Here is a 25,641-nt window from a genome sequence, read left to right as displayed (position 1 = left end):
TTTTGGCTATGAATATTTACTTTATCGTTCTCCATGATGTTTATACATTTTTATTTTACCATGATCATGTACAACTTTTACAAGAACAATGAGTGTGTGTGAGGCATGTATATTTTTTTAAGTTTCCAGATGATTTTGTTAGTATGGGAACTGTAAGTCCATATCAAGCATTTGAGCAAGGATTCAGACACATGCCTTCTTTCATTTCTTAGGTCTCCAACAAGGTTGAAAGGTACTTCAAAAGCAAGAACTAGCCCTGTACCTTTCCTATCTCTCCAGTGCTAAAAGTGCCATGCTCAAAGCAAGTGCTTAGTAAACACTTGAATGGATTTAAATCGACTCAATAAAATAGAAGAAATTGAATAGGAACACATGTGACATGGTACATTTGAATAAAAAAGAAAACATTTTAATTAGTGGGTTAAAGAAATACGTATTAGCAAAACAGAAAAAAATATTCAGGTGACATAACAGACCATAGGATGGCTGCAGATAAGCATTAGTGTGTTGCTTTAGATCTGAAAGCAAAGGCTCTTCGGAGGCATCAGTGAACTAGCAGCATGTAGATACCACGAGGTGGTTCTCTCTTTTTAATCAGACTCATTCTTGAAATGGTGTGTTCCATTATAAAGTGTATAGCTAAAGAAGAAATTTGAGTAGTTGGAGAGAGTTAAGAAAAGAATCAAAAGCCCCATACATTGCTGGCAGGAATGTAAAATGATGCAGCCACTTTGGGAAACAGTCTCAGATTCTTCAAAAAGTTAAACATAGAGTTTGAATAGAACCCAGCAAATCCACTTCTAGGAATATACTCAAGAGAATTGAAAGCATAGGCTTGAAGGAAAGACTTGTACACAAATGTTCATAGCAGCACACCTCATACTAGCTACTGGATAACCATGACAACCAATGGACCAACAAAACATAGTACAGCCAAACAGTGGAATATTAGTTGGCCATGCAAAGGAGGGATACAACATGGATGAGCCAACTTTGAAAACATGCTAAGTGAAAAAAGCCATATACAGAAGCTCACGTATCCTATAATGCCATTTATATAAAATGTCCAGAGGGACACCTGGGGGGCTCAGTGGTTGAGTGTCTGCCTTTGGCTCAGGCCAAGATCCTGGGTGCTGGGATCAAGTCCCACATCAGGTTCCCAGTGGGGAGCCTGCTTCTCCCTCTGCCTGTGTCTCTGCCTCTCTCATGAATAAATAAATAAAATCGTTAAAAAAAGAAATGTCCAGAACTGGCAACCACAGAGAGACAGAAAGTGGATTTGAGATTGCCAGGGGCTATGAGGAAAGGAATGAGACTTCACTACTAGTATAGAATTCCAGAATTAGTGTCAGTGGTCACACAATTCTGGAAAGGTACTAAAAGCTGCTGAATTGTACACTTTCAAAATGTAAAGTTTATGGTATGTGAATTATATTTCAATAAAGCTATTATTTTTTAAATAAAAAAAACATCAAGAGGACCCTGGCTTGCTCATTTGGAAGAGTGTGTGACTCTTGATCATGGGATTGTGAGTTTGAGTCCCACATTGGATGTAGAGATCAATTTTTAAAATTTTAAAAAGAAAGTCATGAGGGAACATGAGGAGGGGAGAAATCTGGACAGCAGGCCCTACAAAGAATGTTAAAGAAAAATAGGGAAGACAAGAAAGCAGTTTTACTAAGGGCTGCTTTTTCAGGCATAGTTGGCTTTTTTAACTTTTGTAATTAATAATAAAAAAAAAATTGGATGGCTAGCTGAGGAGAAAATTAGAAGACACCGATTATAAGTACAGCCTCAGGGGTTTAGTTGAGACACAAGGTTTTCCTACCAAGAGAAGTGGGAATAAGAGGTTTTCACATCTCTCTTTTTGGTGGTCTTAAACAGGCCTTCGAATAGGTCGTATGTGCACAGGACGATGTGTGGGAGTCCTTTCTGAAATGGGAGACGGATGAACTCAATGACCTTGCAGCCTTTCCTGTCTCTCAGAACAGTGCTCATCCTCTGAGCTTCTTGTCACATGCTGCCACCAGTGCATTCGTCTCAGTGACATAGGAGAGGAGACAGTATCATTTCTTGAAGAGTTTTATTTGGCTTCTCTCTTCAGCCCCAAACATACATTCCTCTTAAGACTGTGAAAGTCTTCTATTCGTTTTATTTTATTTTATTCGTTTATTTTATTTTGTTTTATTTTTTTAATTTAAATTCAGTTTGCCAGCGTATAGTATAGTCTTCTCTTCTAAACAATTAACTTTTTCTTTAAAAAAAAAAAAACTCATAGCTACACTCACAAATCATTCTTTCAATCATTTATGTAAAGAAAGTAAATTCAAGTTATGTATAGCTACGTCTACACTGCTTATTAATATGAATACCTAGAATGTACTTGGCCTGGTGGAGAGTTTTCAAAGCTCCATAAGCCTGTGAATTCAGTTTTACTTGAGAAATAAAATGAGGTCATCCTAACTCATCTTTTCCAGAGAGGGGACTGTTTCTGCTAAGCACACCCTAATGCTTTGATTCCCAGTGCTCCTCTGGGTTCACTCAGCTTCTCAGAGTGAGTCTCTGCCCAGGACCTGGATTCCCATGCAAATAAAACCAACTGAGGGACACGCTGAGAACAAGGAAGCCTCTTCATGGCCCTGTGACCAGATTTGTTTCAGATCCTTTCCATTCTCCACTCTCTGGCTGGGTGGGAGAGCACTTCATTTTATGGCAAAGTTTGTCTCATTGCCAATGTTCTTTGCTTTCACCACCGCACACCTTTGGCAATATTCATTCAGGAGTAAACACAGAAATTCAAGACTTCCTATTTCAGGAGACTGTTAGAAACCTTCATCTCCAATATCCTTCAAAACCTAATGGCATGTTTAATAAATGAGGGATTGTAGGCCTACGACCAGGTGCTGTTAAAACTTGGTGCTAAGAACATTGACTAAAGAGGATTCCTCGCCAAGACATGATGCACTTCACCCCTTCAGGAGGGGGTCCTGCTCCCCCTCTGCTAGGCAAGGGCATGGTCAAACTGCCCCTTCTCCAGGCCTTCAAGTCCATCCGCCCAGGTTGAGGTCGGCATGCTCCGATATGGGTCCAGAAGGATCCGGAAGCACCTGACAATGAGGATGCCCAAGAAAATGAACAACAAAATCACAAAGACAAATGTGGTTTTCTGCTCCAGAGACATGCTAGAATCTGGTGATGCATTCTCAAGGGGCACTAGGGCTGAAGGGACGGGCTGTCCTCCATCCATCGTCCAGAGAAGCAGGAGCTCGGGATCTCGCAGTTTCCTTTTCTTCCATCATCAGTCTGCTGAGATCATGGTGGCTGCACCGTGGAGCCACTGAGTGATCTGCAGGAAGAAAGGGAAAGAGACAGGATAACTACTAAGGAGCAGTTTATTTCTACTCTCACAGTCCTATTTGTCAGAGAAAACAAGGAATCTCCAAGCTTTTTCCCAGACGTGCTCAATTCTGTGTAATTATGGGGAAGAATCTTTTACTCTTGCATGAAATTACCAGATTGTCCTCAGAGCAGCCACCTGGGGCCAGGAGGGATGGGCAGGGAAGACAAACAGAGTACAGAAGATGAGAAATGTGCAAGGTAGTGTTGACCTCAGGGTGTGCTGCCAACTTGACATCCGAGCCCAGTGTCCCCTGCCAGGTCTCTTCTAGATTCCCTCCAATCACATGACTTTCACATCATCCTTATAATGATACCACTGTTGGAACACCAGCCATGTGCCAACGCTGTAGCTAAACACAACATAGGTTAGCCACTCTACTACAAGCTCCGTGAGAGCAGAGACCACTATAGCTCCAGTGGAAGGAAATTAAGGCTTGGAAAAGGTGCTTAACAGGGAACTCTCATGGAGTATCGGGCTCTGGGCCTCAGCCTCTGGCTTCCATTTTACTGCTAAATGAGTATGGGCCCTTGGAGAGGTCACTAAGCTATAAAAATGGAATCAGCAATGCCTGTGTATCTCATGGTGCCACTATGAGAATGAATGTCTGCAAAAACACTTTGAAAAATATACAAAGAAGAAAAACAAGGAAAATTAAGAGTTGCTTCACTTCAGACATGACTGTGGAAGCCAGAATGCTTCTCTTTCTCTTTCTCTTGCCTGAGCCAAGGGAGAAATGAGGCATCTCAGACTCCCAGACCACCAAGCTCCTGCTGCTTTTCTTTTTTCTTCAGCCAACAAAGACCAGGTTCAATACTTGACCCCGAGAACTCAGCTAGGGAGAAGGAATTGATTGGCTGTATTTTTTTAAAAGCTTTACAGTGGCCTCCTACTGTTAAAGACCATTTGATAAAGAGGAAGAGAAGGAAGAAGATAAGTTATCACTATAGCCATTTTACTGGGAGAAAAATTAAGATATGTGGATATGACTGTCTTTAAAGGCGAGTTGGAGCATACACAAAGGCCATAAAAAACAGAGAACTAAATCTATGTATGAGTCTGTTTATATGAAAAATTGTGTAGCAAAGTAGCATGGGAATTAACAGTGATTCAAAAGAAAGGATATTCAATGAAAATAAGCAACCAAATAAAAATAGAAATTATGACTTAAAGCTAGAAAACAATATTTCTACATTTAACTTGTTGCCTTGAAGTACAGCATTAGTGATCATAATAACAGCTTATATGTATGTTGACACTTCAAAGTTTATAAAATCACAATTTAAGACACAGTTTATAAAAGGATTTACAACCAGTGTCTACAAGGAAGGAGTTACAAGTTTGGGGAGAAAGAATATTTTGCAGCTCTGTGACTAAATTTTGTTTAAGGCTGGAATAGCTGCAGTAGATCTGTTTATCATCCATTTTTATTTTGAAGCAAGATTGGGATAAAATTTGATGGTATTTCTTAAAAAATCAGCCCCTGATATAGAGGACGTTGTTGGACTGGGTCTGGTTTGATTTGCTTATTTTCAAGCACCCTCCCATCCTTGGGTGTTAACTCTCAGCAGAAAACTGAGCTGAGTAGAGGGGGCTGGAAAGGGTGGCCAGGGCTTCCAATGCAGCAATCCTTAGTGCTTGCTTCCAGAAAGGGCCCCAAGAAATATCCAGACTAGACTTATTCATAGCAGGTATAAAATTCACTAAGGGCTGGGTCACAAGAAAGTCGAGTGCTGCTAGAGGTATAAATGCCTGAGCCATCCTTCCATGTCCTCCCAAGGATTCCCATCACTGTGACCCTGCCCTCCCCACAGACTTACTAGAATCCCACTCTATGTCCATTTTTCCTCCAGGCCAAATGAGGCCATAGCTCTTTTCTTTGTCTATTCTTAACACAGCTGAGATAGCGATACATTTTCAGGAAGTTCTATACAAAAACATTATGTAACCCAGAAAGGAAATATAGGAAAATTGAAGACCATTAACTGTGTACGAGTACCACATAAAGATTTCTGGATCTGTGAAGTTCATTGAAAACAGGAGAATTGAGCCTGTGCCGACTCCCTGGCCATAGGCTGGGTGGCCAAAATAGCAATACCTTGTTCTGTCCTTCCCTTCGCACCCTCGTGTCCACTTGATGAGAGCCATCTTGATGCCCAAGAGCAGTCTACCCCAGGCTTGTCATTCATACAAGGCAAAATGCCAACTCCTTTTCTCCTAGCTCATCATCTCATACTTCCTAGGCTTCTCCATAACTCAGGTTTTTAAGCTGATCCACCATCCATGTGGGGGCTGCAGGGATGGGCGACCATTCCAAGAAGCCCCAGCAAGTAACCCAGTCATCCTGATTCAGGTTATCAGCCACATTTCCCTCTTCTGTCTTCCTGTAAATGAGTCTGGAGCCTGGCTTCTTTGCAGGGAAGCCAACCCTTAGAATGATTTAAAAATCAGTTTTAATTTAGTTTTTTAATTAACCCTATTCTGATTAAAAGGCAGATGCAAGAATATGGTTAAGCCTCTCTACAGCTTCCTCACATGTTTTTGAGAAGCCTGGTAAAATATAAACACATATCCTCCAACCCTCTGTCACCCACCCCTTCCTGATAAACCAAACTGACGAGAAAACGGAGATGAAAGCCTTTTGAAAACACCACAGCTCTTTATAAATTGTCAGCCTCCTCTCCTGTCCCAGCTATACTGTGATAACCAAGTTCCCATTAAAATAATTTCATTTGGCCAAATCCTCAAAGCCCCTTAGTATATTGCAGTATTTCACCAATGAGAGTGACACATTAACACACTAGCAGGGATTTGTCTAGGAAAACTGCTCTTAACTTCAAGGAGGGGAAATGTGGTAGATAGTAAGGAGACCGATGAGTCTTGCTGGAAATGAAGGGCCACTGGGGTTTGGGAGGAGCAGATGTGGGGTGCTGAGGACAGATGGCCCAAGAGAAAAAAGTCTTGGGGAGGTTGAGGGATGGTGGGTACAGATGAGAAAACCCAGAGATGGTTATAAAGGGACATGGGGATACGGAGACCCAGGAAGTAAAGCCAGTTCTTTCACAGCTTTGCCTGGGACTGATTGAAATCCCTGGGAAAGCCTGCTTGATTTTAAACCCGCAATCAGCTAATCAATAATTTACAAATTTGGAAAGCTCAACAGCACATTGAAGTTAAAGGCAACATCGCATAGAGTAAGATGCAGAACAAGAAATAAATGTTTGACCATCACAGTCCCAAAATACGCAAAGACATCAACATTTTTAAAAATATCTGCCTCAGAGTGAAGTGTCCCTTTTTGGCAAAAATGATCCTTGTAAAATGTTCAGACTGCTTTTACCTGAATAATGAAATCTGCCTTTCAGACAAAGAGAGAAATCTGGGCAAGTAAATTATTTCAAAGAATTCCGACGCAACTACCTAAGTGTTAACAATAACAAAAGGCGGTTATTTTCAGTACAAGAGGGCCACAGTTACTCATGACCATATTTTAATCCTAACTGGCTTCCCCTTCACGCAGCACATTCATGTCTTCCCTTCGCAGGTCCATTTGTATGTGCTCTGGACACAATAAAGTCTAATTTCAATACTGGACCACCAAGGAAAACATAATGAAAAGATGCCATCTCAAAAATTGTGTCACACATCCCCTGTCTTAAGTCAAGTTCCCCGGACTAGGTGATAGTCACAAAGTATAAAACCCTCTGTGGTACCTACAAAGCCCCATGTGAGCAGTTCCTCTAAGCCATAGTCATTATCACTAGCAGCCACTCACCTTCCTTAGAATAATCTGCCAAAGGCCTCTCTTGCCCTCCCCATACTTCCTACAATACTGCGCCAAGATCCATCTTTCTCAGCTCAAATCTTACCCCTTCTTCCCTCAAGAAAACCTTTCCTTTCCAACGACCCAAGACCCCAACTGCCCATTGACTCCCCTACAGACCTGATACCTCTGTTCTCTGGATGACAAATCAGGTCATATTCCGACACTGGAATTCTTGTAAGTTCTTCATTTATTTTCATAGTTAGGTGAAACAGGAGCAAACATCAAATTGCATTTGGTTTGTGGTAAAATGGCCCAAGAAGAACAAACTTACATGTGATCAAGTCTGCAGACACCTGAGGAGACCGTCCTCACTGGGTCTGCTCTGCAGCTCCATCTAACGCCAGCTGTTCTTTGAACTCCTCCAGGCTTGTTTCCCACCTCTGAGCATTTAATCATGATGCTCCCTGCCTAATGCCCTCCTCCTCACTCTATTCCCGCCTGTGGATTTCGCTCCCTCCCTCGGAGTTCACACCAAATCCCACCTCCTTGGCGGGGCCTTCATCTGTCCCTGCGCCAGAGGCACAGGGTGCTTCTTGCTCTGCCCTCGGGAGCACCGCACCTGCATTCTGCAGCACCACCTCGTACAGGATGAGTCCCCAGGGTGTTCAACTCTGTCCCCTTACTAAGTGGCAAGCTCCTTGGGGGAATTCTCTGCAGCTCTGGGGTCACTGCCTTTTTAAATAGAGGTTGAATCAAATCTTTGGCCCCCTACAATCCAAGGAACTGAATTCAAATTTTGAGGTGCCTGCTGATACAAAGCAGGAGTAAAAAGCACATGTCATCCAGCCAGCCAGGGATGTCAGGCCATTGTGTTTGAAATAGATCTTATTTCAAAGAATCAGAGATAGTCTGAGTCACAATGACACTTTAATAGTCTCCGATTTCATGATTTGCAAAGCAGTTATTGGGATTTTTCACATTTTCCTTGGCTTCAATGCTGATGGGTCGGGTCCCATCAAATACAAAAATTAGCTGCCACCCTTCTATTCCAGGGCTCAAGGCTTTCTTAGCTGATCTGCATGGCTGGTGGGGAAGATCAGCTCTTTAAAATATCCTGAAGCCTGACATCTTACCTGGACACTACAGATGCCAACATGTACCCTTTGCAAGCTGGGATCCTTTGGGCATTTCATTTTGTTAACATCGTATTATATAATTTAACAGGAAGGAAAATTACTTTATATGAAGCAAATATACCTGAAAGCAATGATACATTTCTTTTCTCATCTTTAAAGTGACAGCAACAGAATTAGTTGGATGCATCTGGCACCTTGCTCTGTGCAGCTGCCCATAGGCATATAATCCCACCCTCTCACTTTTGTGCCCATCACTTCACCTACCCAACCCCCTTCTGCATTGGGTTGCAATGGTCATAGTGATAGCAGATGCAGCACAAGAGGAGTCCTGCCTAGCACACAGTGAGCATTCAATAAATATATGATGATGAATGAGTGTTTCCTCTTTATACCATTTTTTGCACAAAATGATGTTTCTAATTTCTTTCTAACAAGCACACCAGGGAATGGAGATTATAAGTAAATTGCCCCCAAATCAAAAAAAATCAGGTATCAGAAGAGAAGTATTCCCCTAAGGATGCTGACTCGCATGTTTCTCTCAGGGCACGAAGGAATGAGTAGAAAAGTCAGTCATCCTGTGGCTGCTAATGGTGTGCAGGGTGCAGTGAAGCAATGCTGTCTGTATTTTAAGTACCTCTAAGCCACAGAAGTGCCACACCTCATTTTTAAAACTTCTAGGCCAGAAACCTAGTTATGTGACTTGACATGTTTTCAAAAGTAAATGCAAAAACAGTGAGTCTACTGAGCAAGAACACTCAGGGTTTGTACAATCACATGGGACGGACAGGACACTTTGTCCTACAAAGACATCCTGTGTATCTTATTTATATTTATCTGGCAGACCAGTGAGACCACTCTGTAGACTGTACCGGGAAGGGAACTGGCTAGGTAGGCAGGACTGAATTTGTAATGACTAGCAGAGACAAAGTTCCTCCAAGCGCTGCATTATTCTTCAACAGTTCCAAAACTGACTGTTGAAATGTTAACATGCCTTTCAATGATTAACGTAATACATATCCTGAGAGTGATGCTAAATAGAATCATCTCTATTTTTGAGCTAAACAAAGCTTCAGCTGCATTGCTGTTTGCATAACTGGAGTCTCTGGAGATATACTCCACCCTCCATCCCAACCCTCACACCCCAGACGTGTAAACACCCCCTGCGACCCTATTATATATCTTCCCCTATAACCGTGAGCCTTCCTCAAAAGCCACCTCATCATCTAAGTAATCAGATCACTGTATAAACAAAAGTTATTACCTATGAATCTTGCGGAAATGCTGTGTATGAGCCCAGTGAACAGTAATTTGCATTCCAGGATATACACACCAAGATATAAAATCTTTCCTATAAATTGAAAGAATTCTTGGCCCTCTTGGTGACCAGCCCAGAAATTCAGAATTCAGTTAAAAATTTCCTGGCTCTTTCTAGGCACTTCAAGTATTTTAAACAACATATACCTCCTTTTTTTCTCTCACATAAACACATGGCAACTTCCATATTTTTCTTTTCTGAATACAGACCTCTTGATATGATACAATAGCCCTGATGTTTCAGAATTCACAGGATGGCAGAAGATAGATATTACTTTATACACTCAACCAATAGACCCAGGGCTACTCGAAAGCCCTAAAACAATGGCTTGGAATCCATGTGAATGCGGTCAGCTACGAATGTCAACAGGCAGTTCTGGAATGGTTGCCAGCCCCCAGTGCTGTCCTGGGAGGTCTGCTCCCTCTGTCACTGCAAAGTCAGCCTGCAGATGTCTGCTTGGGTTAGGGAGTGGATCCTGTTGTTCCTGGCCTGCCAGCTCTGGGTCAGCAGGAGACCCTCCTCTCAGCCTGAGCCCTAACCTCAGCTTCACTTCTTCCCTGCCTTCATCTTCCTCCTGACCTCTGCTAGAAGAGTTTTAAAGGGACTGCAGAGCAAGGCTGCAGCCTAGCTGAGAACATCAGAAAAATCCCGTGTGAGTGCCCTGTCGGTGACTGGGGTACCAAAAGGCACTATAGGCAAACCGGAAGTTTCGCTGCAAATGATAAACCTTACTGTCATACCCGAGTTTGCTTTCTCGTTCCTTGTGTGTGTTTCCCAGTGAAAGAGAGTGCTTGCTGATATCTCAAAAGGCTGGGGCTGCACCGTGCTTACCACCCAGGGACACCAGGGATGGTCAGCGCTATCATTATGAGTTGTTAAGTTGTGATCCTTTGTGAACAAATTAAAACATCCCTTTCAGAAGGCTGGATGTTGTAGGCGAATGGAAAAATTACTATAATGGGCAAATAGCTTTCCAGACTAATTTACTGCAGCTTAGCCAAAAAAAAAAAAAAAAAAAAAAGCCTGTTTTACTACTCCCTATCCAGCATCGGTAGCACTGTGAACTTAAGCATGCTTTGAAAATCAAGGCATCATTCCATTTCACCCCTTCATATTAGCTTGACCTAGCAACTATTTAATTAGACTTCATCTGACATCTAGATCTAAATTCAGAACTTGGATGGAAAAGGCATCCATGCGATTATTGCTCATGCATAAATCGTAAAGTTAGAGAAAAGCATTAATTAGCTCATCAAAGACACAGTGTTGGTCAAGTACCTGGATCTGGCTGAGCAAACACTTGATCCATTTCCTGGTGGAACTGTTACAGGTAGTTACAAGCCTCTTTAGTTTCCATCCTTCCCGACCAAGCTGTGTTGAAGCAGTAGACAGTGGTAGCTGCAAGCAGCTGATGGCACACCCCAGCTCCAAAGCTGTTGTTTCAGGCTTAGAAACTTCCCATTAAAACCCCCGAGTTAAAGGAGCATCGTCTTTCTGTGTGAGGGCATCGTGAGCGGCCAATACGGCTGCTTCTTTGTGGCGAGCCATGATTTCAGTTCTGCCTCAGCAACTCTTCAGAGGCTTCTGCTTCAGTGAGTAGAGGCAGTATCCTAGCAGTGTGTCTGAAATCATCTTCAAGAAAGCATTAACATTCAAAAGGAGTACGGGGGAAAACATCGCAGGGCATTCCCATACCTTTTCAAAATCAAAGCCATAAATCTACCAATGCTCTGTTCTCCCCTATTGATTGTTGACACTATTGCTCTTTGGGGATGTCAATTAGCACCTTGCAGCAACCAGCCCCTATATTGATTATGGCTTCTGACCTTCCGGCCAACTTAATTAAGGGGAAGCCTTCTAAGGAAGGGTATCAACATAGTATTTGGAAAACCAAGGAAAGGCTCCTTTTCCTAAAGAAAACAGAATTGACCTTTCAGAAAAGCAGTAATTACGGGAGGTGAAAGGGAAAGAACAATTTAAAAAATCATATTTTTACCACCTGTTTGTAAATTTGCTAGGCCGTAGGTAGGTTGCCAGGTCCAGTGTATCCTTTGGCCAGCCTGCACGATCATGACCTTGGCAGGGACCCCACCCCACGCAGGCTGCCAGAGACCACTGATTGAATAATGACAGACCTTTGGTGAGAGAAAGTTGTTATAATTCTATGGATTCTAGTTACATGGCACAATCCTTAAATTATTTTCCTTGGATAGAATGCCTAAATAAATTTGGAAAATGTTTAAGGATAAAATTCATCTTTTTTTTTTTTTTTTTAAGTACTTCTCTGGAAAGAATTCAACACAATCCTTAAGATGGAACATCCTTGTTTTTTGGCAACTCACCACTTTCTTTGTTGAAGTGGAAGCACAGTTAGCAACAACACCCACCCACCAAATGATGGGGTGCATGATATTTAAAGCTCACTCTGACGGTGCCTGTCAGCTTTGCTGTCTCTTGGGCTCTTGCGAGAAGCCGGCCATTACCCAGTAGCTGTAGGGGACTGGAACAGAGCTCATTGTCTAGGAGGCAAATCTCCATCTGCTGGCAGCAGACAACAACCCTGGGTAGACCTCAGACCCAAGAAAATGTAAATGCCGAATGCCATGATCTAATGTCGCAATCAAATGCTTGACATTAGGAGCTAAACTCACTGCAGGTCCTTTCCCTCTGGCATTCCAGATTTTTAACTGAATTTCCTTTCTGATGAGTTTACCTGACTGTATTTACACACACACACACACACACACACACAACAATGAGACATATGAAATCCAACAGAACACTGTCAATACTAACTGGTCTCCTTTGTGCTCTTCAGCCGACAGCGCTGGTGGATGAGTGACCTGTCTCAGTAATGCCAACAGAGTGTGGTTCAGGGAACATTCTGACCCCACCCATACTTATATACTTATCATTCCATGGGGTGAGAAAGCACTCTAGTTAGAAATAAGCCTGAGTTACTACGAGCTCACCCTGCCCGGGAGGCCTCCTCAGATATTGTTTTACCCTATTGACTCGTAGAGGTGGAAGGGAACACGAGAGGCCATGGCTGCCCTGCAGCTCCTCTGCAGCCTGAAACCACCCCAGAGAGACAAGTGCCTGGCCTATTTTTAAAACTCTCCAGAGAATTAGATTCCATACCCCATTCTGACAACCTCTGTTCCAACTAACTCCTCCATGGCTTACTTGGCCTCAATGGGATGGCATATTTCTTCTCATTCTATCCTGGCTGCAAAAAAAGTCAGTCATTAACCACTGCACAATTTTGTGAGTGTGCTCTTCCCCTGACGAAGCTGAACTAGGTAAACCAAAGGGCATTCGGTGAAGATCCTGCAGCCAAGTTTGGATATTCTTTTGTAAGATCATTGCCGTTGAAATGATGGGAGTGAGCCCTTCCCCATGAAGCCATATTATGTGACTCATCCTGAATTCTGAAACAATGAATAAGGATTGATGAAAAGTCGAGTTCCTTGAACATTTCATAGTAGGTCGTGTTTCTTTAGACTTCAATGCTCTCTTTATCTTCCCTCTAAGTTCTTCTCCAAATGTCTGCTTTCTGGTCCAGTTTTAAATCAGGAATCTAGAATGCTACACAGACCTGTACAAAGCTCAGACTAACACGGATTTGTGGTGAATAGGATGATTTCATGCTATGCTTCTCTAACACATTCTGATCCCAAGGTTACTCTTGGGTGTTAATTCAGCACCTTCTTTTTAACCACACAACATCCGGAGTCAATATTATCAGAAATCTATTTTAAGAACTTTTTCTACATTCTAACTGTGGGTCTCACCTTGAATATTATTTAGATTATGATCCTTCCCTTAATGTCTGTCCCATGCTGCACTTTTTCATAAAGTAATGGACAATGCATAAAAAAATAAAAACAAAAAAAATGCTTCACGAACCATCAAGCTTTATGCCAACACAAAGCTGTTATAATTAGCATTACCATGGTTGTGTTTCTAATTCTGAAAATTGAATTGATTCTTGATATAATCTTCAAAATTGAAACATGATTTTCTTTTCCCATTTATTAGTAGAATCTTTGTAAAAATCTATTTTCTTCCTTTATGTACATTTTTCTTTCATGTAGTCAGGAAACATTCACTAAATTTATTTATTCAGCATCAGATATGTTCTGTGTTGGGTGGGGAAAGAATGAAAACTATGGAGAAGTCAGTGCCTGAGTTTGTTCAGGTTGTCACTGCACAATTCTGGGAGGTTCTCTGGTACGGACCCGGAGATGCTCCACATGGAGCAACGATAGCCAAGCTTCTGGGCAGATTAGCCCACCTCCACTGCTTCCCACTTCCTCACCTCCCCTTCACTGCTTAGCCAGCAAACATCAGAATTATGTTCTCATATCTCTATAGGGCTTGATTTCACAAGGCCATCCGTGGCTTCTCACCATCACAAGCAAAAAAACAAAACAAAACAAAAAACAAAAACTTGTGGCATTGATCTTCCTTGCTGTTTGTGGCAACACTGGACATAGCTGACCACTCTCTTCAGGAAAGTGCTGGATAAAAGGACACACAGAGGAAAGGGGAATGGCAAAACCCATCTCTCAGCCCTCTTCCCTCTTGATCCCCTCCTCTCCCTTGGTGCCCCCCTTGGTTCCACTCTCTCAACTATCTCTCATTTGCCCTTAGAGGCGAACGTCAAGTTTAACTCATGTAACCACCAGTGAATATGAAATTAAGGGTGGAAAAACAGGCAGGCTAGGATTCATGTTAATGGGTTCACCACTTTTAATTCATAAAAAAGAATTGAAAGTCAGTTTATGTGTTATTTTTCTCTCTTCTTAGTTTTTTTAAAAAATCAATACATCATGTAATAATAAAGTTGCTTTTTTTAAATCAAGATGAGCTCTATTTATAATATCCCTCTGATGTGCCCAGTCTAAATGTAAGTTTATTTATCCACTCAGCTATCTTCACAGGTCAGTGAACATTCAAAGCGCAAGGGAGCAGTAGGGAAGGTTTAATAATATTCACACCCAGCCTATAAATTAGGACCTATATTCAAGCATTATTAAAAGCAAGCAGGTTAAAGTCCAACTGCAAATTGGCAGCCTCCTGGTTTGATTTTTTTTTTTCTTGAACACGTTTCTGAACACATCACATCTGTGGTATGTTGAATGCTCAATTAGTAGCTGATGAATCTGGAACAGAGTAGTATTCGAAATGAAATGAGAAACAAACTACTGCAACTCCCTGGAAATGTATTTGGAAAGAAGACAACACTGATAGAATGTAATATTACGGCTTGCCCTGTAAAATGAACAAGTTTGTTCATTTTTTCCTTTATAAGTCAAAATTAATAAAGCATCAAGGAAGGAAATGCATCATGAAAACCCCTGTTCTATTTAGAGATAGTATTCGCAAATTTTAAGATATTAATTCTAATTACAGCATGAAAGTATTAGAACATTACTATGGATTATTCACTGTTCAAAAGAAATTCATACTGAGGAGTTAACAGCCTGGTGGGTAAATTTATTCTTTTTATATGCCTTGTACAATAATAACAATTTTCTTAATGACTTTGAAATACTTAATGCCTTTAAAGTGTCATATAAAGTGCCAATTAGAGTTTTATACAAACCATCCCTCTCAATTTTTATGCTCTCATTTTGGCACTATTCTTTCTGTTCAACAGCTGCACTGCAGAAGGGACCTCTACTTCCTGGACACTTTGAGGGCTGAGCAGATTAAAATATTAAGATGATTTAGAAAATTAAATAGAACAGGCCTGAGAATTACTGACCTGTTAGCCTGACTTTCCATACCTGATGAAATTCTGGAACTAAAAATCTCACCACTGAAAATCAATTTGAAAACACCCAGAGGAGGAAACTAATCATACAAAGACATTTTTAAAATGCTGGTTAAAAAAACTTATGAAAAACCAATCTCAACTGCTGATATTTCAACCTGTGGAAATGATGGAAAGGAGGTTGAAGAATGAAGAAATAATCATAAACACAAGTTATGATCTATAGTTGCTGAGTGCAAATTTCAGCTGCCTCATTGCTACATCTTTCGAATGATATAATCGATTGCTGCTTGAAAAAATCATTTAACTTTACAAATATTCCAATATTCTAGTGGGATCAATCAAAAGTTTCAGTCACATAGTATATTATTTTAAAAGGCAGACTTTAGAGGCACCTGGGTGGCTCAGTGGGTTAAGCATCAGACTCTTGGTTTTGGCTCAGGTCATGATCTCAGGGTCATGAGATCGAGCCCCACTTCCAGCTCCAGAGTCAGTGGGGAGTCTGCTTGAGATTCTCTCTCTCTCTCCCTCTGCCCCTTGCTCTGTCTAAATTAATTAATTAATTATTTTTTTAAAAGGCAGACATTGAGTACATCTTTCTCTTCCAATCCTAGATTTCAAGCTTTGACACCAGCCTACCACCTACAGTTTTGTCTTTAAATAATATCTATTACATATTTTTATATAGTGTGTGAATAGTATCTATCAACTATATTTCTATTATATGGGATATTAAATTACTTCATGAGCTTGTTAAGCGTGAAGATTTGAGGGGCCCAGGCTCACATTTTTTTTTATTTTTTTTAAAAGATTTTATTTTATTTATTCATGAAAGACACAGAGAGAGAGGCAGAGACATAGGCAGGGGGAGAAGTAGGCTCTCTGCAGGGAGCCCAATGTGGGACTCGATCCCAGGACCCCGGATTCACACCCTGAGCCGAAGGAAGGCAGACACTCAACCACTGAGCCACCCAGGCATCCCATAGGCTCATATTTTTTAATTCAGTAAGGCCAAGAATCTGTATTTTGAGTAAGAAACCTGTATGACTAATGACGTAGTGCATGTGAAGTCTACATTTGGAAAACAATAAAGTTAAATGCTTTTTTTCCCTTCCTGATTGGCCAAATTAGGTATTTTATTTTACTTTTTCATTGAAATAGAGCTGACAGACAATGTCACATTACTTTCAGGTGTACGACATAGTGATTACACAGCTCCATCTGCCATCTGTACACTCTGCTCTGCTCACAACAAAATTAGGCATTTTAAGTCCTTGAGGGAAGAGCTTTACGCTTAAAACTAAGGGTATCCCAGACCTCTTTAATTAAATTCGTGGACCCATCATTAGAACTATGCATATACTATATTCTGCCTAAGGAACCTCTGCCTGAAATTTCCATTCAAACTATATCCATCTTCTCTTTCTTCCTCCCATTCGTTCTTATCTCCCATAAAGTGACAGTGAACAGTGACCAGAATAAAAGCCCATAGTGATGAAGACAACAGAGTGGAACGAGAGGCAGAGAGAAGCTTGGTCTATTCCAGGGACAGGAAATGAACAGAGGAGAGCTAGCTGGTGAAGCAGGTTCAGACATAGTGCAGAGGGGGTGGCAGCAGGGATGGGGTGGCTGAGGAGAAGTGGAACTACAAATAAGAAGAAGTGCCAAGTCCGGGGATGCTGCCTTCTGGGGTTGTACAGCACCTTGACGGCTGGGAATCCTGATGTAATTATCAGGAGAGGCATTGGCAAAGATTGAGCCAAATTGTCACTTAGGACAGCAGGGTAGGAAGAGACAATGTCAGCATTGACAAAATAGACAAGCATGAGGTCAATTTGTTAATGAGAAAATAACCAGAGAAGTGAAGAGAGCAACTGCTAAAATTTTGCACTGCCTGGGGTTAGACCCAAGAGGTGAGGGTAGCGCAGGGGAGCACTACTTTTCATTATAAGCCTTTCTAAGCAATCTGACTGTTTAGTCGTGTGCATATTGTTTAACTACGTGCAATTTCACTTCACTGAAACTGTCAGAGTAGCACAGACAAACCATTAAAAAAGAAATAAAGCCCTCGCTTGAAACCCAGGCAATGAGTCTCTTGTGATGGCATCTTAGGGGTCAGCCACAAGTGAGCAGAGAATTCTTTGAGGACAGAGGCTTTCTTGAACACCTGAATCTCCCTTCAAGGGCTGTTGTCTGTTCTGCTTATAAGTAAAGCTACTCCATCTAGGAGCTGTTGGAACATCTTACGTGCACTTAAAATGTGATTTCTTGTAATCGCATGCAATGCAATAAAATCTAAACTATGGCCCTCATTTCCCTCTATCATTCAGACATCATCTATTTTTATATGTGTTATGTATGTATGTATGTATTTAGCTAACTTCTGTTATGTGTGTATTTATTTAGTTAATTTCTATTACTTTTTCATTAATTTTTTAAAATTTTTATTTATTTATGATAGTCACAGAGAGAGAGAGAGAGAGAGAGAGAGAGGCAGAGACATAGGCAGAGGGAGAAGCAGGCTCCATGTACCGGGAGCCCAATTTGGGATTCGATCCCGGGTCTCCAGGATCGCACCCTGGGCCAAAGGCAGGCACCAAACCGCTGCGCGACCCAGGGATCCCACTTCTTCATTAATTTAAGTGTATATATATTTATACCCCATTAAATTTCAGAAACATTTGAAGGAAGCCATGAGTTAGATTATATGTCCTTAGTGCTAGCCGAATATAACTTTTATTATATATTCAATGAATTTTCCCCTTGCTGATCTAAAAAAGGCTGGATGTATTTGTTTTCAAATTTTGAAAAATAAGATCTTTTTTAGAGTGGTTACTTAGTTGAAGCATGAGACACCATATGTAATCTTTAAAAAATCTTGTCTTTTATAAACTTTATTTTATAGGAATTGTAGATAAATAAACACAATAACATAGCCACTAAGAAGTTCAGTGTACATTGCTAACACCAAATGAAAATGCTTTGTGGGTAATTAGTAGAGATTGAATATTAATTTGGGAAACATTTTCAAGAGCTTGTGAAAAGGGCAACTCTTCATTTGAAATACTCAGGCACCGCACCTTTCAAATTACCTGAGGCACAGCAGATATTAACTAAGTCTCACTTCCATTTGCTTTCATCCTCATGAGAATGCCCTTCAGCATTACTTTTAGGAAGGGTCCTTGCTCTTGTTCTCAACATTTTTCTTAATTCAGAAATGGATATAGAATCAATTGAGAAAAATGAACACTTAGTATGGCCAATAGCCCTGCAATTGGTATTGTGTATCATGAATATGGTTAGGGGCTTGGGTCAAATGCCAATACGATATTCAGTGAACTATGGATTACTAATGTGTAAGCCAAGAAGAGCTGTGTTTGCAAATGAGGAAAGGATGAAGAAAAATCTCTATCATTCCCTGCACATGCCTATGTTTCTAGGCCAAGTCAGGATGGCAAAGTGGGTCATTCATCATTAACAGTCACCCCTTCCCTGGTCATGCCTTTGAAAATTAGCCTCTATGATTGGAGATGAGCTTTTGCTGGCTCTTGGAGCTCTGTCTTGACTTCCATCTACAGATGGAGTGCATGCTTTGTCTGTCTACCTGATTACAGCTCCTTACATCTTTGTCCCCCCAAAAAAAACTTTCTCATTCTCTGGTCCTGTCATTCCAGAACCACATCTATTTATGTAAAATAATGAATTACCCTTCTCCCATCATAGATTGTCTGTTCAAAAGCTACCTGGCTCAGGAAACTAAATACAACAAAGAAGGATAATGGAACTTATTTTTGCAACTCCAGTCAACAACAAATCTTCTTATATTTTCTTAATACTCAACACCACAAAAGCAAAGTAAAATATTAATTAGGAAAATCAGAATAACAATACAATCACAGTAACAAAATTCAGCAGCCTTATACCTTTGGTCTCCCTAGACTTTGAACACTTAAAATGGCAAGAATTGTACACTTTTACGTGTTTCTATCCAGTGAAAATAGTGTGTGTGTATCTGTGTGTGTTTGTGTATGTAATCACTTTCTGATTAGACTATAAGATACTTGAGAATAAAGGAGGCTGGGCCTCCTATTAATTAATTAATTTATTTATTTTGACTGGCTATGATATTAGCAGAAATAACAAATTTAACCACAGACTTCATTCTCTGTTGTCCTAAGTAAACATTATGGTTGTATTTTTTCCTACTTGTTTTCTCTTGCAACATCATTGTCATCTTTGCCTGCCATATTAAAATAAGTCTAACCAAGCATAACCATTAATTACTAGCTTCCAACCAGTAATCTGCATTTGTATAGTTAAGATGGGCCAGATAATGCTGTGATTAAAGAACAAACACATTTTCAGTGACAAAAAATAACAAAATTTATTTTTTGCTACATGTTCATTAAGGGTCACTTGAGGATTCTGCTCCAAAGTGATAATTTTCCTCATTTCAAAACCGAGACAAAAGGGACAGCTTCTACCAGCTATAGAGGTGGAGGATAAAGAGAGCATGGTAGAGCATGTCCTGGCTCTTACGGCCTCTATGAGGTGGCTTCAATTACATGGACAAAGCAAATATCATGGCCACATCTGAATTTAATAGGAGGAGAAGTATAATTCTTTCCTAGGAAGGAACATGAACTCTGTCAAACAGTGACAGTCTACATTACATTTAACTATAGTTTTATTCTTTACATAGTGACTGTCCAGAGATCCCGAGCCCACGATAATCTTTCTCTGGCATATACTCTCACTCATCTCAGCATCCTTAAGCTTCATCCTGTCCCAACATTATCTCCCATCTGGTCACTCTTCCAGGTCCCCCTGACCTCAGTTGGGTCTCCTGCTTCAGCCTCCCTGCCTCCCCTTTGGTTCTAGCCTCAGCCTGGATTTTGTTGCCTGGGTTTATTTGGTTTCTTTAGTCTCTGATCTCTTAGGTCCTCTTATAGATTATGTCTTGTCTCCTTTCTAGCTTGGCCCAATAAGACAGTCCACTTAGCATGTTGCCCTTCCAATGCAGTCCAAGAACTCTTTGGCTCTTTTGTAGTGAGCAAAGTCATGGCCTGATGTTTCTGGATTCCCCTCCCACACCCTGACTCCACACCTAATGGGTCAAGTATCACACTGAGTACCTCATAGGGGCCATACCATCCCAAGACACCTAATATAATTATTCCAGTTTCATAGGTACCTAGAGACAAGACTTGGGGAGTTGAAACAATTTGCTCAAGAGCACAAAGATCACATTTAAAATATTTTTGCCTACCTGTATTCTGTATAGCCTCAGATACACAGACATGATCATGTCTCAAAATAACTCAAAAGTTTGATAGGGGACTCTGGAAAAACATTCATTTCTTAGTGGACAGGGTAAGTAGATGTGGACATACAAGAGACTGCATCAAATCTCAGTTTGAGCATTGAGCCTCTCATTTGCAGGAATGTCTTGTGCCAGCAGAAAGAGGGAAGAAGCATGGCGTGGGTGTGGGTGAGAGGTAAGTGGGAGGCAGTGAGCTGGATCTCCACAATAAGGCACCAGCCATTTCTTGGGTTTGTGATCCTTAGAGAAAAGATCACAATTTTCACCTACCTGCAATGTTACAAAAAAGTTATTTTTTTTTAGATATGAGATATTATTTGTCTTTGTCTTCCTTGTCCTGCTACACCATGTTTTACTGTTTTGTTGGTTTTTTTCCTAACTGCACACCCCTATGGAATCCTTGTAACCTCCTTGACCTTAGCCACGCCCTCTCCTGGATGCATGTAGAATCAGAATTTTAAAATAGCAACAACAATTCTAATAAGATGGAAGTATCAGTTTAGACTGCTAGAGACTCCAGAAGGCATAAACATTGTTTAATGGTTCTGCTTCTTCTCTGTCCTCTGAGAACATAAGCCTGATGCCTTCCTGAGTGCAGAAACAAAAAGCTCCTCAGAGCAACCAAATCAATCAATCAATCAAACAAAGAAACAACCTCACCTAAAGTTAGTATTCTTGATAGTAACTGGCCTATTCACTTTCCTGTGTAGATTTAAGAGTTTTAAGGTCGTTAGGGGTTTTGAAGAGGCCACTATATGGCAAGACCACTAACCCAACTATTGCACAGCTGAGTTCCTTGGTCCTTTGCTACCTATTCCCACTCAACTGAGACAGTTGCATTTCCTCTTGAGTTCAAATAGTGCATTATAGGTGGCCCCAACTGAGCATAGCACTGGGAAGGGGTTGGATGAGAGAATAGATTGTCTAACTTATAAATCCACAAAATTATTGTAACTTGATTCAAAGAAGAAATCCCCATCAATATTTTTTCATGTTTGTGTTTAGTATTATAAAACCATTTCTCAAAACTGTACTCTAATTAGCTCAGAACAAAAAGAGCTCCACACTCCATCTCAGTGATGTTTTACTGCAGGAGGTATCAATAAATAAGGCAATCAGTGTTGCACTGGTTTAAGAATATCGAGTTCCTTTATTTTAGGGAAAATTTTTTGGGTCTCTGGCTACATATTATAACCAGAATGTAAGCAAGCTGCAATTTGGAGGGAATCTTATGCAATTTTGGACTTGATAACTCATTCAGAGCAGTGAAATCTACCACTGAGAAAAGACAATTGAAAGTTACTTGAAGACTCCTGGGTCTTTTGAGTTGGGACCTACGGGAGGTAAAGAAGAGCAGAGAGGCCTGAAATCTGCATTCTTACAGTGGCTGTGTGACAGTGTCCTAAGTAAGCTAGCTCTTGGGTCTCACTTTCTCAGCTATTAAATTAAGGAGGTTATAACTAGACCTAAAATGTTATGATTCTATGTCTATCATATGCACACAAGAAAAATAACACTACTGTCTTCCCATGCTTAGATGAGCTTCCCAGAGCACTCACCATCTCCTTTGGGATAACTGAAGGGAGGCTGATCCCTTTAAAAACTCCACCTTTCCAGGTAGAATGGTTCCACCAGTATTTCAGGAGGAAAATTAGAAGGAAATTTTCATCTAAAGGTTGAGGGAGAGATTTCTTGAGTGTTTTTGGATGTATTTCAGGAGGAAAAAATCTGCAGTATTGCCTTACAGACAGTTTCTCTCAAAGGAAGAAGAAATGGAGTAACTCTACATTATGATTTGCCTCAAGTCTTCACCTCCACAGGCAGAAGTCAGCTGTTGAAATCTGAGGAGTAAAGCCTGGAAGCATGGCAGGAGGTGGCGAGGCATCTTTTCCTGCTGCAAGAACTTCTACCCAGTTCTAACATGTATGTTTGCTACCCTCTGGGGAGCAGAAGAGACAATTAGGTCTGTTGTAGATGAAGCACAATCACAACATCCATATACAGTCCTGCCTTTACAATTGAAAATATCAAATATCTGGAAGTATTTTCCACAATCCTTTTGAGTATCAAAATAGTTTGATGTTGCCTGTAAACCAGTCATAGGGAATTATACTGCTATTCTAAAATACTCGAGCTATCCTCTTAATGATAAATGAGAAAGAAAAATTCAATTCTACAAACATGTTTTCATAAACACAAAGAAAACTAATTCAAATCCATCATGATTTGAGTAATCGGTTTAATTCAAACATAGTGGTTGGTAATAGCACTAGCTATGTTTCTTTCAAAGGCTACTATTTTTAAAATGAAAATAAATTCAATGGATTTCAAGCAGAAGCATATTCTCCGAAGACCTAAATATAAAGAGCCATTTCAGAGAGTAATTAGAAATCATGATGCTTTCATCAGTACTTTCAATGGAAAGTTTCTCATGATGCTTTACTAGATAAGTTTTTGCCATTAAGATTCCCCATAAAATAAGTAAGTACCTATATTCAAGCCTCTTTACTATGTTGAAGTCTGGTCATATTGAACCATAATGTAATTTCAAAATTATTTCTATTGCTAGCAACTGTCATCTGTGTTGGCTTCTCCAATTCTCTGACCCATCTCTTAATCATCTCCAGAAACCACTCATCCACCATAGTCTATTCCTCAATTAGCTTGACCCGGTCCCCAAATGACACAAAATAAAATAAACAATCAGCAAAATCTTATATAAACAATTCATATATAAAACATCACTTAAATATCACACTAATAGATTATAAACATATAAAAGAATGAGGTCTAATGGAAGGGCAGGAGTTCATAGTTAATGTCAACATAAGACATAAAGCAATTTAAATAGTTGCATTGTCCTTCCTCTCTCTCACTTTCCCTGTGCCTATATACTTACATATGTAAAATGGGGATAATAGTAGTACTTACCTATCTCCCGGGGTAAGATGTTGTTGTAAGGACTAAAAAGAGCTTTAAAAAAAGCTTAAAATTGTTCCTGGCACATAGAAGTATATGCTATTATATAAGTACAACTATTATATAATCATAAATATTACTTTCATCTTTTGTCTTCTGATTGCACCACTGATAACAGCACATTTTCCCATGATAAAATACATTATAATTTTTCATTTCAGCATAAATCCAGCAAATTCAAATGCAAGTATAATTTTAAAACCTCCTGCCTACACTCAAGTTGGAATGGAAACCTTAAAGAAATATTGAGGTCTATTCTGAATCATTAATGTATATGTCAGAGTTATTTTTTCTCATATCTTCACTATATGCCAAAGATCTTAGAGATGCTTTACATGTAATAATTTATTTAATCCTAAGTATTGTTAGCTGAATTTTGCAGCTAAGACATAGACTGATTATATGACTTGCCCAATATCACACAGGTAGAAGGCGATGGAAGAAGGATTCAAATGAAGGCAACTGGCCTCTAGAGGTCATTTGATTATCCTCTCTGCTATTCTTGATACGGATGGAAAATTCCTCATTTCAGTTCCTGAGATAAATAACTACAATTGTGTAATAACAGACAAGTCAGTTTTAAAACAACAATTCTTGGCAAAATTGCCCAAATTCAGATCCTTTACAAGGGGCACAATTCTATTTAATGGACAAACTCATGGAATCTCTGTCCTGTCTCCCTAAGTACATGTGAAGCCTTGTATCCTCCACGAGGAGCCTTCTATCCTCCAGAAAATCAAATGTAGTCAAAGGCATGTAAGAGGCCCTCCATAAATATCTGGGCTTACGGGACATTTTCCCATCAGACTCTAATTCCAGAATTCGGTTTCAATGAGGTGATTTTTCCACTTCTGATTTAGGACTGGTTTCTCCCTAACAATACTTATCCCCTGTACCATACATCTGGTCAGCCTACCCTGAGTTCACTGGAGGTCCCCACCTGGCAAGGCTTTGTCTTTATTCTTCTCAAAGACATCTGCTCTCTCTTGCTTTTAAAACAAAATTATCAGGCATCTGGGTGGCTCAGTGGTTGGGCATCTACATTTGACTCAGGTTGTGATCCCGGGTCCTGGGATCAAGTCTCTCATCGAGCTCCCCATAGGGAGTCTGCTTCTCTCTCTGCCTATGTCCCTCCCTGCCTCTCTCTGTGTGTCTCCCATGAATGAATAAATTTAAAAAAAATAAAATAAAACAAAGTTATCACTCAACACTTGATGTAAATCTGGAGCTCTCCAGAACATGTTAGCTTAAGAGCTGAAGCTGTCAGGTATAGGGCTTTAAGATCTTTCCAGGAGCCCTGGGCTGGGCAACATAGGTCATATCATGCCTCTAAGGCCAATTTCCTTGCAGGAATACAGTGGGTTATGTTAATATATTTAACCTGTGTCCAACAGAGACCGCTAAGTCTAGACAGGTAGCTTTCATTATATTCTACAACAATGCAGTGGCTGTGATAATAATAGAAGCAGCCCAAAGTTCCCACTCAAAAATACAAATCCCAATTCTGCCAGTCTCCAAATTCTATACACTTGGCTAATTCACTAATGTTTCTGAGCCTCAGTTTTCTCAGATGTAAAGTGAGGATAGGTGTGCTAACCCTCCCATCTGCCATCCATGAGTATCTTCTTGCACTTTATCAAACTCCTGGGGACAACTCAACAGCTGAGTATGCCCTTTTCAAAGGTACACCGTGTAAGGAGATAATGAGAAATCAGGCTCATCATACTTGAAAGCTGGTTCTTTCCCTTTCCCTTTTTCCTCTTTTTTTTTTTTTTTTTTTTTGAAACATTAACCAGTAGCCAGGGCTTTGAGAAACTTCTGGGGAGTGAAGCATTGAAAATGTCCATCTGAAAGCCCAGACCAGCTAAATGGTGATTAAGACCTGTAAACAGAAAAGGACTGCATTGGGTTCATGCATTGTGAGCGTCTCAACCTCAAAGAAT

The 25,641-nt window shown here is 40.4% G+C and overlaps 1 protein-coding gene across 7 annotated transcripts; it reads right to left on the bottom strand.

Moving 5' to 3' along the window:
* On the bottom strand, positions 1–23,841 carry CTXN3 (cortexin 3). 7 transcript variants are annotated; one of them, XR_012037831.1, is made up of 4 exons: positions 23,651–23,841; positions 22,279–22,658; positions 10,893–11,246; positions 1–3,346 (listed from the first exon to the last, which is right to left on the bottom strand). XR_012037831.1 is itself a non-coding variant. In XM_072840853.1 (3 exons), the coding sequence occupies exon 3, from the start codon at positions 3,245–3,247 to the stop codon at positions 3,002–3,004; it is 246 nt and encodes an 81-aa protein (XP_072696954.1). In that variant the 5' UTR covers positions 3,248–3,346; positions 10,893–11,246; positions 12,411–12,488; the 3' UTR covers positions 1–3,001. The 7 variants fall into 7 exon arrangements, 5 of the variants coding, with proteins under 5 accessions (XP_072696954.1, XP_072696958.1, XP_072696959.1 ...); XR_012037832.1 differs by lacking the exon at positions 22,279–22,658 and having other exon boundaries at positions 23,651–23,824; XM_072840853.1 differs by lacking the exons at positions 22,279–22,658; positions 23,651–23,841 and adding an exon at positions 12,411–12,488.
* Between the last annotated feature and the right edge of the window lie 1,800 nt (positions 23,842–25,641).

This window comes from Canis lupus, chromosome 10 (assembly GCF_048164855.1).
Source record: "Canis lupus baileyi chromosome 10, mCanLup2.hap1, whole genome shotgun sequence".
NCBI classification, from domain to species: Eukaryota; Metazoa; Chordata; class Mammalia; order Carnivora; family Canidae; genus Canis; species Canis lupus.
Note: the sequence above shows the minus strand (reverse complement) of the source record. Positions and strands in the feature narration are given on the sequence as shown.